This window comes from Lepidochelys olivacea, assembly GCF_965140295.1.
Source record: "Lepidochelys olivacea isolate rLepOli2 genome assembly, chromosome: 13".
In the NCBI taxonomy this organism is placed as follows: Eukaryota; Metazoa; Chordata; order Testudines; family Cheloniidae; genus Lepidochelys; species Lepidochelys olivacea.
In genome coordinates this window covers 7,373,964-7,386,331 of record NC_140423.1, presented here as the reverse complement: position 1 = coordinate 7,386,331, position 12,368 = coordinate 7,373,964, and the positions used below count along the sequence as shown (strand labels likewise).

The 12,368-nt window shown below is 51.0% G+C and overlaps 1 protein-coding gene and 1 long non-coding RNA gene across 2 annotated transcripts; one reads left to right on the top strand and one right to left on the bottom strand.

Annotated features, from left to right (window-relative positions):
* Positions 1-2,720: 2,720 nt before the first annotated feature.
* Positions 2,721-8,938, top strand: MRGBP (MRG domain binding protein). Its single transcript, XM_084646159.1, has 5 exons — positions 2,721-2,907; positions 3,839-3,960; positions 4,496-4,577; positions 5,964-6,038; positions 7,492-8,938. The coding sequence occupies exons 1-5, from the start codon at positions 2,745-2,747 to the stop codon at positions 7,680-7,682; spliced, it is 633 nt and encodes a 210-aa protein (XP_084502285.1). The 5' UTR covers positions 2,721-2,744; the 3' UTR covers positions 7,683-8,938.
* On the bottom strand, positions 3,968-12,298 carry LOC311529878. The gene is made up of 4 exons (XR_014713886.1): positions 11,964-12,298; positions 7,166-7,212; positions 6,899-7,061; positions 3,968-4,105 (listed from the first exon to the last, which is right to left on the bottom strand). It is a non-coding gene; the product is annotated as an uncharacterized lncRNA (long non-coding RNA).
* Between the last annotated feature and the right edge of the window lie 70 nt (positions 12,299-12,368).

Sequence of the window (12,368 nt, the reverse complement as noted above, 5' to 3'; positions counted from 1 at the left end):
ACTTGACATAGCCTGGGGCTGGGTTTCAGAAATCCCAAGGCCTGTGATCAAGAGACAGGCCTGAACCAGACCCCATAGGTCTGATGTGCACCGAGGGCATCGAAGAGAGATGTCCCCCACCCCAATCTCTCCAGTGCCTCAGGAACCCCAGGGCTTGCACCCCAAGAGGGGGCTAGCTCTGAGAAGGCAGCCAGACTGGCCCCCTCACCCTCTCCTGGAGGATCTAAGCTCCCTGGCTGGGACTCAGGCCCATTTATAGACCCCAGGTGTGGAGAGCCCAAGGCAGCCACCAGAAATGAGGGGCAAGAAGAGATGCCAAGGGGAAGCAGCGCTGAGCTCCCATTGCAGGGATCAGAGTAGCCACCAGAGATGAGGGGCAAGGAGTACCTGCCAGGTGGAAGCAGCGCTGAACCCCCCTTGCAGGGATCGGGGCAGCCACCTGGGGGCACCAAGACTGAGAAGCAGGGAGCAGCCGCTGCCCCCCCCCCATTGCAGGGATCAAGGCGGCCGCCAGGGGGCACCAGAGCTGATGGGCAGGGAGCAGCTGCTGACCCTACCCCTGCCCCCCCATTGCAGGGATTGGGGCAGCTGCCAGGGGGCACTAGGGCTGAGGAGCAAGGAACAGCCAGTGAACTCCCGCATTGCAGGCATCGAGGTGGCCGCCAGGGGGCACCAGATCTGAGGGGCAGGGAGCAGCCGCTGACCCCCCCCATTGCAGGGCTCGAGGTGGCCGCCAGGGGGCACCAGGGCTGAAGGGCAGGGAGCAGCCGCCGACCCCCCCCCATTGCAGGGCTCGAGGTGGCCGCCGGGGGCACCAGGGCTGAAGGGCAGGGGCAGCCGCTGACCCCCCCCCATTGCAGGGCTCGAGGTGGCCGCCAGGGGGCACCAGGCTGAAGGGCAGGGAGCAGCCGCCAACCACCCCCCCATTGCAGGGCTCGAGGTGGCCGCCGGGGGCACCAGGGCTGAAGGGCAGGGGCAGCCGCTGACCCCCCTCCATTGCAGGGATCGAGGTGGCCGCCAGGGGGCACAGGGCTGAAGGGCAGGGGCAACCGCTGACCCCATCTCCATTGCAGGGATCGAGGTGGCCGCCAGGGGGCACCAAGCTGAAGGGCAAGGAGCAGCCGCTGACCCCTCCTCCATTGCAGGGCTCGAGGTGGCCGCCAGGGGCACCAGGGCTGAAGGGCGGGGGGCAGCCGCTGACCCCTCCTCCATTGCAGGGCTCGAGGTGGCCGCCAGGGGGCACCAGGGCTGAAGGGCAGGGGGCAGCCGCTGACTCACCCTCCATTGCAGGGCTCGAGGTGGCCGCCAGGGGGCACCAGGGCTGAAGGGCAGGGGGCAGCCGCTGACTCCCCCTCCATTGCAGGGCTCGAGGTGGCCGCCGGGGGCACCAGGGCTGAAGGGCACGGGCAGCCGCTGACTCCCCCTCCATTGCAGGGCTCGAGGTGGCCGCCAGGGGGCACCAGGGCTGAAGGGCAGGGGGCAGCCACTGACTCCCCCTCCATTGCAGGGCTCGAGGTGGCCGCCAGGGGGCACCAGGGCTGAAGGGCAGGGGGCAGCCGCTGACTCACCCTCCATTGCAGGGCTCGAGGTGGCCGCCAGGGGGCACCAGGGCTGAAGGGCAGGGGGCAGCCGCTGACTCCCCCTCCATTGCAGGGCTCGAGGTGGCCGCCGGGGGCACCAGGGCTGAAGGGCGGGGGGCAGCCGCTGACTCCCCCTCCATTGCAGGGCTCGAGGTGGCCGCCAGGGGGCACCAGGGCTGAAGGGCAGGGGGCAGCTGCTGACTCCCCCTCCATTGCAGGGCTCGAGGTGGCCGCCAGGGGGCACCAGGGCTGAAGGGCAGGGAGCAGCCGCTGACCCCCCGCCATTGCAGGGATCGGGGCGGCCGCCAGGGGGCACCAGGGCTGAAGGGCAGGGGGCAGCCGCTGACTCCCCCTCCATTGCAGGGCTCGAGGTGGCCGCCAGGGGGCACCAGGGCTGAAGGGCAGGGGGCAGCCGCTGACCCCCCCGCCATTGCAGGGCTCGAGGTGGCCGCCAGGGGGCACCAGGGCTGAAGGGCAGGGGGCAGCCGCTGACCCCCCGCCATTGCAGGGCTCGAGGTGGCCACCAGGGGGCACCAGGGCTGAAAGGCAGAGGGCAGCCGCTGACCCCCCGCCATTGCAGGGATCGGGGCGGCCGCCAGGGGGCACCAGGGCTGAAGGGCAGGGAGCAGCCGCTGACCCCCCGCCATTGCAGGGCTCGAGGTGGCCGCCAGGGGGCACCAGGGCTGAAGGGCAGGGAGCAGCCGCTGACCCCCCGCCATTGCAGGGATCGGGGCGGCCGCCAGGGGGCACCAGGGCTGAAGGGCAGGGGGCAGCCGCTGACTCACCCTCCATTGCAGGGCTCGAGGTGGCCGCCAGGGGGCACCAGGGCTGAAGGGCAGGGGGCAGCCGCTGACCCCCCGCCATTGCAGGGCTCGAGGTGGCCGCCAGGGGGCACCAGGGCTGAAGGGCAGGGGGCAGCCGCTGACCCCCCGCCATTGCAGGGCTCGAGGTGGCCGCCAGGGGGCACCAGGGCTGAAGGGCAGGGAGCAGCCGCTGACCCCCCGCCATTGCAGGGATCGGGGCGGCCGCCAGGGGGCACCAGGGCTGAAGGGCAGGGAGCAGCCGCTGACCCCCCGCCATTGCAGGGATCGGGGCGGCCGCCAGGGGGCGCTGCGGCGCCGTGCAGCCGGGGCCGCGGCGGCGCTTCCGGGGCCGCGCGGGGCGATGGGCGAGGCGGAGGGCGGCTCGGCCGGCGGCGCGGAGAAGCCCCCCGTGCCCGCGGGCGGGGCGGCCCCGGAGCCCGGCGCGCCGGCCGAGGAGGCGGTGGTGTGGAGTCCCGAGGTGGAGGTCTGCCTCTTCCACGCCATGCTGGGCCACAAGCCCGTAGGTGAGAGAAGGCCCCGGCCAGACCCCGGCCTCGAGTAGCGATGCCGGCCGGGGAGGAGAACCGGGGCTGGCGGAGGCCAGGGACCGGCGTGGCTCAGGGCCCCGCGCTGCTGTGCCGCCCCTAGTGGCCTCCCGCGGGCAGCGCCGGGGGAGGATGGTTCTGTTCATCCCCCGGCTCCCACTCCCGCGCCTGCCCCCGAGCCCCAATCCTCCCCCACGGCGCTTTTCCCCCGGCCACCGCCCCTCCTTTGGGGGGGGGCCTGTAAGTGGGTGGGGGCCTCCCCTGCGGCTGGCCCCGTGGGGCACTGCCCCCACCTCCAGCCATGAGCAGTCTTCATGGGGGAGGGAAATCTGCCCTTACAGCAGCAGAGGACAAGTCCCAAGCTTGTCCTTTTATAGGCGGGGCCTGAAACAAGCCCTGCCCCCAGGGGGTAGGGATTTTTACATGCAAAAATATGGGTAGGGCAGGAATTATGAACACAGGGAAAACTTAGCAAGGCAGGGGACTACTGCTGGGGTTTCCTTTCCCTCCCTATCTTTGGCTAGAAGGGAGTGCAAGGAAGTGTGGGAGAAAGGGGTCAGGTCTTCTCCCCATCCGTTGTTCCTTGTCAAGGGGACCTAGAGGCAATGAGGCATCATCTCTGTAGCCTTAGGGGGGTGGGGGTTGTTAGGTGCAAGTGAAAAATCCAGAAAAAAGTTTACTTACTGTTTATCAACCTGTCCTTTCCAAATTACTTGTTTGTAGCTTCCACTGTTCCTTGCCTCTGGCCTGCCTGTGCCTGTGCCCTAAGCATGGGAGAAGACCCATACTACACAGCCTGGATTTTAACAACTAGACCTGCACAGATCTGTCGCAGTTACTTATTCTGTGGCGTGATACACGTACATCTTAGTGAATGTTGTTGATGGCGCTTTTTCCTGCCTTCTTTTAGGTGTGAATCGCCACTTTCACATGATCTGTATCCGAGATAAATTCAGTCAGAATATCGGACGTCAGATTTCCTCCAGAGTGATTTGGGATCATTTGAGCACCATGTACGACATGCAAGCACTAGTGAGTATAGAAGATTGGCATTGGGGAATCCTGATTTCCAGTAGATTTCAGCAGCTTTGATATGTCATACTCGTTGGGCCTGATTCTTACATTGGTGTAAATTAGGTGACTCCTCTGAGGTCAGTGGTGTTTCACCTGTGTAAAACTAGTATCGGAGAGAGGAAAATTAAGCCCATTATTTCTTCTATCCTAAGCTCTTGGTTTGATATAAAATTTCTAGTTCTGTAGGCCCTGATCCAGTACATACTTAGGCACATGCTTAACTTTATACATTCAAGTAGTCTTATTGACATGTATAAAGTTAAGAATGCACAAGTGTTTGCAAGATCAGGGCTGAGAAATGCATTGTCACCCTCACATCCTATATCTTGTCCTTCGATAACCCTTACGGAACTCCTGACCTCAGACTCAGATATGCTATTATGAATTATTTGATCTTTTCCTGTGTATGAAATTACTCAGGCGTTTGTTTAGAAAATCTGAGCTGATAGTTCTAACAAAATCATACAAAATAAATTTTTCTTTTCTTTTAAAGCATGAATCTGAGATTCTGCCCTTCCCTAATTCAGAGAAAAACTTCATCCTGCCTGAGGAAATTATCCAAGAAGTGAAAGAAGGTGAGATCTGATACTAGCTTTTACATTGGGATGCTCTAATCAAGTGTAGGTATGATTAGCCAACTTTAACTCCAGAAGAAGGGAAGAAGTAATGATGTACCGACCTGATGCCAGTGTTTCACATCACTGGATTGTGGTAATAATCAGGGGCATGGAAAACAGTAGAAAGTTTAACATAGATGGGATCTTTGATACACAGACATTCTATTTAAATCCAACTCTCCCTTTGATTGAGTACACAGGTCTCCCACCTACTGCAGGGGAGCGGGGGCTGCTATGTGTTGCAAGGAGGTCAAAATTTGGCCCTTTGGAATCATATACAGGTGGTTAAAGGTTTATTCATTTTGGGGGTGGGGCGAAGTTGCATGCTTTAGTAAGACTACCATTAGTAGTAAGCACTATGTCTGACTGTGTTTGCCAGGATAGATCCTTTGTGTTTAAAATGATGGTCACGGAGTTTACATTCAGTTAAACATGTTTAGCTTGTGTAAACAAAGATGTTTAGCTTGTGATCCACTCTGACCCCCAGAGCCCTTTCCGCAGTATTCCTTCCTAGGCAGTCATTTCCCATTTTGTATGTGTGCAGCTGATTGTTCCTTCCTAAGTGGAGTACTTTGCATTTGTCCTTATTGAATTTCATCCTATTTACTTCAGACCATTTCTCCAGTTTGTCCAGATCATTTTGAATTTTAATCCTATCCTTCATTTAATGTTTCTCCATAATTCTTTGACTGCCTAATTTCAAAACTTCTTTATTCTTAGAGCTCCTCTCTGTGTAATCTGATCTAGCAGAAATCTCTACTGATAGGTAGCCCACCGACAAAAAAAAAATCTGTTTTAAAAAAAAAAAAGACAGTCAAACTTGGAAGATCCAGTTTGTCATCAGGTACCCAGTGCTGTTATCCAAGATAGGAACTTGGAAGTTCAGATGTCTACCTCTGAAAAAGGATAGTAGTGCTTACGAGATTTTAAACTACACCAGAATGCCTCTCAACTACTAGCTGCAATAAATATTCCATTCGGTATTTATAAAAGGCAGCATCAGTCCAAGCCATTGCAACATATTTTGCCCAGTTACTATTATATTTGTTCCTATTAAGAAAAAATTAATTGGAATCTGTGTTTTGGTGACATCTGCCCTGCTAATTGTTTCCATAACTCTACCTTATATTTGATGTCAGCAGTGATTATGGCTCAATTGTTCTTTCCATCCATCTGTTTTTTGGAAACGAGTAACATTTTTACTTGAGTCAGTGTTGACTATTACAGTGACCAGTTTTGAACACTGTGCACTTACAGTTGATCCTGAGGTGCCGAACACAGGAAAAGATCAATTATACTTCTATCAAACAACAATCATCATCTGCTTAATAACTCTTTTTACAGGAAAAGTAATGATTGAAGAAGAGGTGAAAGAAGAAATAAAAGAAGAGTTGGAACCTCATGCAGGCCCCGAAGAAGGTACATCTGTAATTTTTATACTTCATAGCTACACTTATCTGGAAGGCAACAGCAGTTCTGAATGGATTTCATCAAGTGGTGTAGGCCCAAAATTTGACTTACCTTAAACTTAAAATTGGCATGATATGGTACAGAATCATTAAAGAACAAAAGAGCATCAGTCCATTGCCAAGAACTAAAATACTTTTAAAATGCACAGAAACCACTGTCTTTCTGGAAATCAGCAAATTTGAATTCCTCTATTGGTTCTGCAATTATACTGAACAGTGCCAAAGTCCGCAAACAGTTGATTTGAGCTCTGGGAGAGGATAAAGGGCCATAGCTGATTCCTATTAAAGCCAGAGGTAAAACTCCCACTGCAGTAATCCAGCCTCAAGAGGACAAAGAAATAGATCACACTTGCAAGGTCCACATTCAAAAGAAATGGTCACAATCTTCTGGCTAGGTGCAGATGGAAAATATATTCCTTGTGTCTTCTGCTATATGACCCTCTAGCAGTAGCTGTGGATATAACAGGTTTCAGAGTAACAGCCGTGTTAGTCTGTATTCACAAAAAGAAAAGGAGTACTTGTGGCACCTTACAGACTAACCAATTTATTTGAGCATAGGCTTTCGTGAGCTACAGCTCACTTCAGCTCACGAAAGCCTATGCTCAAATAAATTGGTTAGTCTCTAAGGTGCCACAAGTCCTCCTTTTCTTTTTGTGGATATAACAGTATCCCTAGTTTGTGAAACTGAAACAGATGGCGGGCACTACATCATCAATGGGAGGAATCCTTGCAGTACCAGATTAGTTGGTTCACCTATTTTGGCATCCTGCTTGCAGCAGTTGCCAGTATCTAATATTTCAGAGGAATTACCTTTTGCTCCAACCTTAGTTGTGCAGTGCTGTACAGTGCTGAAGCAGGGGAACTCCATTCTGATCTCTGAAGGTGACCAGCTTCCTCCCAGACATCCGAGATGTGATTTCTCTCATCACTTTATATTGGACCTTGTATTACTGCAAGGATTTTGAGGATTTTTCTGTTCATGTTAATAAGAGCAAGATCAAGCCCATTGTTAGTGCTCATGAAATTATCCAGTTATATCATAATTGTTTAATTTTAAAATCCAGCTACAATATTTACCTCAATGACCTTCAATGACAATGAATTTCACAGGTTGACTAGGTGCCCTGTAAAGTAGAAGTTCATTAGAATAAACAAAAATTATTGCAATATAATCTAGGTTAGTGGATTATACTACTATTTTTATCAGTGTGTGCAGCATTTTAAGGACAAATCATGAAAGGAAGGTATTCATTTTACATAACTTTTTTCTCCGTAAAATGCAGAGAATACCTGCATACTTACAAGGATGTTGTGAGGCTTAATCAGTTTGAAAATTGCTATATAGTATAAAAAAGTTGTTCATATGAGCCCGATTTGGAGTCATTGCTTTGATCCCTTTTCAGTTTATGCACCTTCAGGAAACTTGGGAAAAGCAGCTGAAAAACCAAGCAGCAAAGACAAAGAAAGGAGTTCATCAGATTCTGGGTCCAAAGAAGGAGCTGATAAAAGGAAACGTAACAGAGTCACTGAAAAGGTGTTAAATGCAAACAGCAATCCCTCCAGTCCAAGTGCTGCAAAACGGCGTAGAACATAGAGAATACAGTGAAAGACAGGTGCTTTTAACTATAGAATCAGGGAAGGGAACAGTAGAATGAAATAGGAGAGAAAGAAAGTTGTTATAAAGATTTGTTAGGTGGAGAAAAAAGTATTTGACCCAGATATTAAAAGCTTCAGCACATTGTCATTGTGTGTGGACGTGGGTTTGCATCTCTTCTCTCATAACGAGTTGCTTGCTGGTCGGTATTGCATAGCTAATTGATGGCCACGTTCTCAGGATACTGAAGGAGAGAGTTGGCAGCTTTACAAGCAGCATGTGTGTACTTAAGTCAAGTGGTGGCATTTTAAAATATTGGTAATGTGCGCACACACACACACACAGTTTGTGAAATAAGCTCTTGGCAGAACAAGGAGCCTCAGTTCTTGAAAAGCTTAGGTCATTTATTTAAAGTTTGGATCCCTTTCCTGTCCTGTTTGTATTGCTTTCTTTGGTGACTGTTATGTCCCCTTGGTGGGTTACTGTTCTTAGGACATTTTACTGGTAGCATGTAATAGCAAGAACACCTTTTCCTATTAAATGTCTGGCTTTGTTGGTCCAGTAAAACTGAAAGCTAGCACATTAAATATCGCTCTAAAGTGAAGCATTCTTTGTTACTGTTCTGTTTGACTGAGGGGAAAAGTAAACCCCCTGTCTCTTGGAGACTTAATGTGGTATAATTTATTTTTCAGCCTTTAAGTACATACTGTAAATAAAGGAAGATGTTAAATGTTTCTAGACAGAAGTCCTCATAAGTGGCTTAAACTAACATGTCCAGTAGTGTCACACAGTATGAAAGGGATCCACTGCGCTATGCAAGAACCTGGAGATACTGCCTCATCCAGTTGCACTGTAATAGTGTACATAACAGTTGTTTTCGTATTTCACTATTTAAGTCAATTTTTTTTAAAAAGCTATTTTTACAAAGAGCTGTTAAATTGAAATAATATTGTAAAACCTTAATCTTGTGCTGTTGTTATACTTTCCTGGAGTAGTTTTAGTTCAGACTCCTACTGGGGTATTTTGAAACTTATTTTCAGTCTTATATGCTAGAGTATTGAGAATTGGTAGCAGTTACTATTTTTTGAATTGTCAGAAAATGATCAATTCCCCCATTTTCTCCTTTCCCTCTTCCTGACATACTGATTTTAACAAGTGCATGTTAAACTGCTGAAGGAAGCAGTCTGAAATGTTATTGGGTTATATCTTCACAGTATGAACTTTACTGTTAAATAAAAAAATAGCCCAACACTTTTGTCATGCAGCATTGTCATCTACTTGAAGAAGTGCGACTCTCATAGTTTGGCTTGTGTTTTATTAGTTGATCATTGTGAAAACTAGATAAAAAAAACAGGCTTAAGACTGTTATTTAAAATATACTTAGGTGCCTAGAGGACTTTCAGAAGTGTCTTTATGTTGGAAATTGTAGATCCTCCTCCCTTTCCCGTTTTAAACAATGGAGAAATGGAAGTGGCTTGTTTTGGTTAAACAGTGGCACCAATAACTGGTATGTGGTCCTGTATCAAAACGTCTTTGCCTTTACTGAGATCCATGGATGAGCCAATTGCAGAGCTCTGGCAATCCGTGTTCATTTGGTATACTGCTGCTAAACAGGCAGCAGAGACAGCACATCACATGCTTTGCCCATCATTTGTGTTTAAGTGACTACATGGTAGATATAAAATCCAGAGCACATGCCTTATTCATGAGGCTATTTTAATCTCTTAGTTTCTAGATCTCTACTCCCAAGTTTCTGCCTTCCTGTCTCAGATTCCTATGCCCAGCCCAGGCAGCTGGACTGAAAAAAACAAATCCTGCTGCTTTTCTTGCTCCAGGTCAATGGAGTTTCCTGCTAGAGCAGTGGTTCTCAACTGTGGTCCACCGCTTGTTCAGGGAAAGCCCCTGGAGGGCCGGGCCGGTTTGTTTACCTGCCACGTCCGCAGGTTTGGTCGATCGCGGCTCCCAGTGGCCTTGGTTCGCTGCTCCAGGCCAATGGGAGCTGCTGGAAGCTGCGTGGGCCGAGGGACGTACTGGCCGCTGCTTCCAGCAGCTCCCATTGGCCTGGAACAGCGAACCGCAGCCACTGGGAGCCACGATCGGCCGAACCTGCAGACGCGGCAGGTAAACAAACCGGCCTGGCACGCCAGAGGCTTTCCCTGAACAAGCAGTGGACCACAGTTGAGAACCAATGTGCTAGAGGGTTTGCTAGAGGCCTGTCTTCTGCTGGCCTTCACTACTCCCCACACTGGCCTCCACAGACAAGAGTGCAGCAAGAAGAGCCTCAGCTCATCCTGAAGAGAGAGGAGAGGGATCTGGCACAGGAAAAATGGAAGAGCACTCCCACGGTAGGGAGTGACAATAGAGACGGGGGTGAAGAGTGGAAATATGGCCCAGGATGATGCCTGACAAGCCTACTGGTTGCCCCCAGTCAAACCAGATGAGGTATAGCAGGCAGCTAGCTTTCACCATGAGAAAGAAGCTGCAGGAAACTGGGACCTGTTTAAGGGAAGGTGGGGGATGAGTGGGAGAGGGCCTAGTTGGTGTACAGTAACTCCTCACTTAACGTTCTCCTGCTTAACGTTGTTTCAAAGTTACGCTGTTGCTCAGTTAGGGAACATGCTCGTTTAAAGTAGTGCAATGCTCCCTTATAACGTCGTTTGGCTGCTCTGTCCACTGCTTGTAAGATTTTGTGGAAGAGCAGGAACTCTACAAGGGAGCATTGCACAAATTCCTCTTCTCCGCCTCCTCCCCCTCCTTCCCAGCACTTCCCCCACCGCCAAACAGCTGTTTGGTGGCACTTAGGACTTTCTGGGAGGGATGGGGAGGAGCAGGGAAACGCTGCATCTCCACTCCTCCCCCTCCCTCCCAGAAAGTCTTAAGTGCTGCCAAACAGCTGTTTGGCGGTGCTTAGGACTTTCTGGGCAGGGGAAGGAGCGAGGATGCAGCATGCTCCGGAGAGGAGGTGGAGTGGGGGTGGGAAGAGGTGGGCCTGAAGCATCCCCTGGCAAAGTCGGCGCCTGTTCTTCTCCAGGGAAGCTGCCGGTGCTGCAGCAAAGGTGCTTCCTAGTGTCCTTGCCTGCAGCGGGCTGGGCCTGTGTGGGGTAAGCCAGGGGCACTTCCTAACCACAGTACAGTACTGTATAGTGTATAATGCCTTTTGTCTGCCCCCAAAAAATGTCCTTGGAACCTAACCTCCTGCATTTACATTAAATCTTATGGGAAAATTGGATTTGTTTAACATCATCTCACTTAAAGTTGCATTTTTCAGTACATAACTACAATGTTAAGTGAGGAGTTACTGTATTCATAGATCAGGGAACCATCCAAACTTTGAGGGATCTCTCACTAGTGTCGTATAATAGGAATAATAATTCATACTTCTACAGTGCTTTCCATCTGAGGATCTCAAACCTCTCTATGAATATGTATTAGTGTTAGGTAGGAAAGTATAATTATTGTCACTGTTCAGGTGGGGAAACAGGAACACAATTTAAATGAAATACCTGATGTGTCTCACACAAGACCAGCTTCAGCCCTGATGCAGAACATGGCAGAGTCCTCAAGGTCAGGCTTCAACTGTGCTTAGATTGTGATGGCACAAAGAAGCAGGGTTTCCCCTCCACCAGGCAGCATGCACAGCCCAAAGAAGTCTACATTACTTTTTAGGGGAGTGGGTGTTGTCAAGACAACCAGGGGATGCACTGAAGCGCAAAAACCCTGATGGAAGATGATGGTGGCGGCAAAATCTTGTAATCTTGTGGAGAATCCCTTTGGGGTGTTGTCCTGTGCATTAACCACAAGACTATCCTTCCAAAAAAAGGTATTTTTGCTATGTTGATCACAGGGTTTGCCAGCTCTTATGTTTTTGCAAAGCTGCATGATTGTGACAGGACATCACCACGTGGTGATGCAACATTTCACTGCAATACCTAAGACTGGATGGAGGTGTAAGGTTTGCTGGATTTTCTGATTTTTGCTTGTTTGAGCTGGTAGAATGGATATTTACGAGTAACCTGAAAACTACCCATTTTGAGGTTAATTCAGAAAGGAAATCTGCCTTAAAAATACCAAAATATTCTGCAATATTCTTCCCCCCATCTTCATGAAGCTCTGGCTTCTTTGCAACATTGTCCCTTACTTTTATTCCTCCCCCCACCCCCTTCAAACAGGACGATGAGTAGTTGATCAAATTCAAATCTGGGGTCTGGTACCTCCTTACCCCTGATCCTGCAGAGAGGTACTCACGTGTTTACACTTACGCACTATTAAACTCGAACAAACCTTTGCAGGATTGGATTTTACAGCCTCCTATTGACGCGGGCAGCGGGGCCCAGAAAGGTGGTGAGCGCTGGGGCCCTCCTGGCTGGCTGGCTGCTCTCTGCCAGGGCCCCTGCAAGGCATCTTTATGGGAGACGCCCCCGAGCTGTCAGGCTGACCGGGCTGCGCGCTGAAAAAGGCCTCGCTCTCGCCGCGGGAAGGGTTTTGCAGCCTGCGTGTCTCTCAGTCGTTGACGTTTAACGAGCAGCCTGGCCGCCAGCCGGCGTGGCCAGCACCCCAGCTAGGGGTGGAACGCGGAGACACCGCCGACGTTCCAGCGGCGCTCCTCGGCCAATGGGGTGGGCCGGGCTGCAGAGCAGGGAGGCGGAGCCCGCTGTGCCGCACGCCTCCCGGAAGTCAATAAGGCCA

What these genes read in the sequence shown, in the direction of transcription:
- MRGBP (XM_084646159.1), top strand. Translation starts at nt 2,745, where the DNA reads ATGGGCGAGGCGGAGGGCGGCTCGGCCGGCGGCGCGGAGAAGCCCCCC. An exon ending in TGTACGACATGCAAGCACTA is followed by an intron (nt 3,961 to 4,495) that starts GTGAGTATAGAA and finishes TTTCTTTTAAAG; the next exon opens with CATGAATCTGAGATTCTGCC. An exon ending in TATCCAAGAAGTGAAAGAAG is followed by an intron (nt 4,578 to 5,963) that starts GTGAGATCTGAT and finishes CTCTTTTTACAG; the next exon opens with GAAAAGTAATGATTGAAGAA.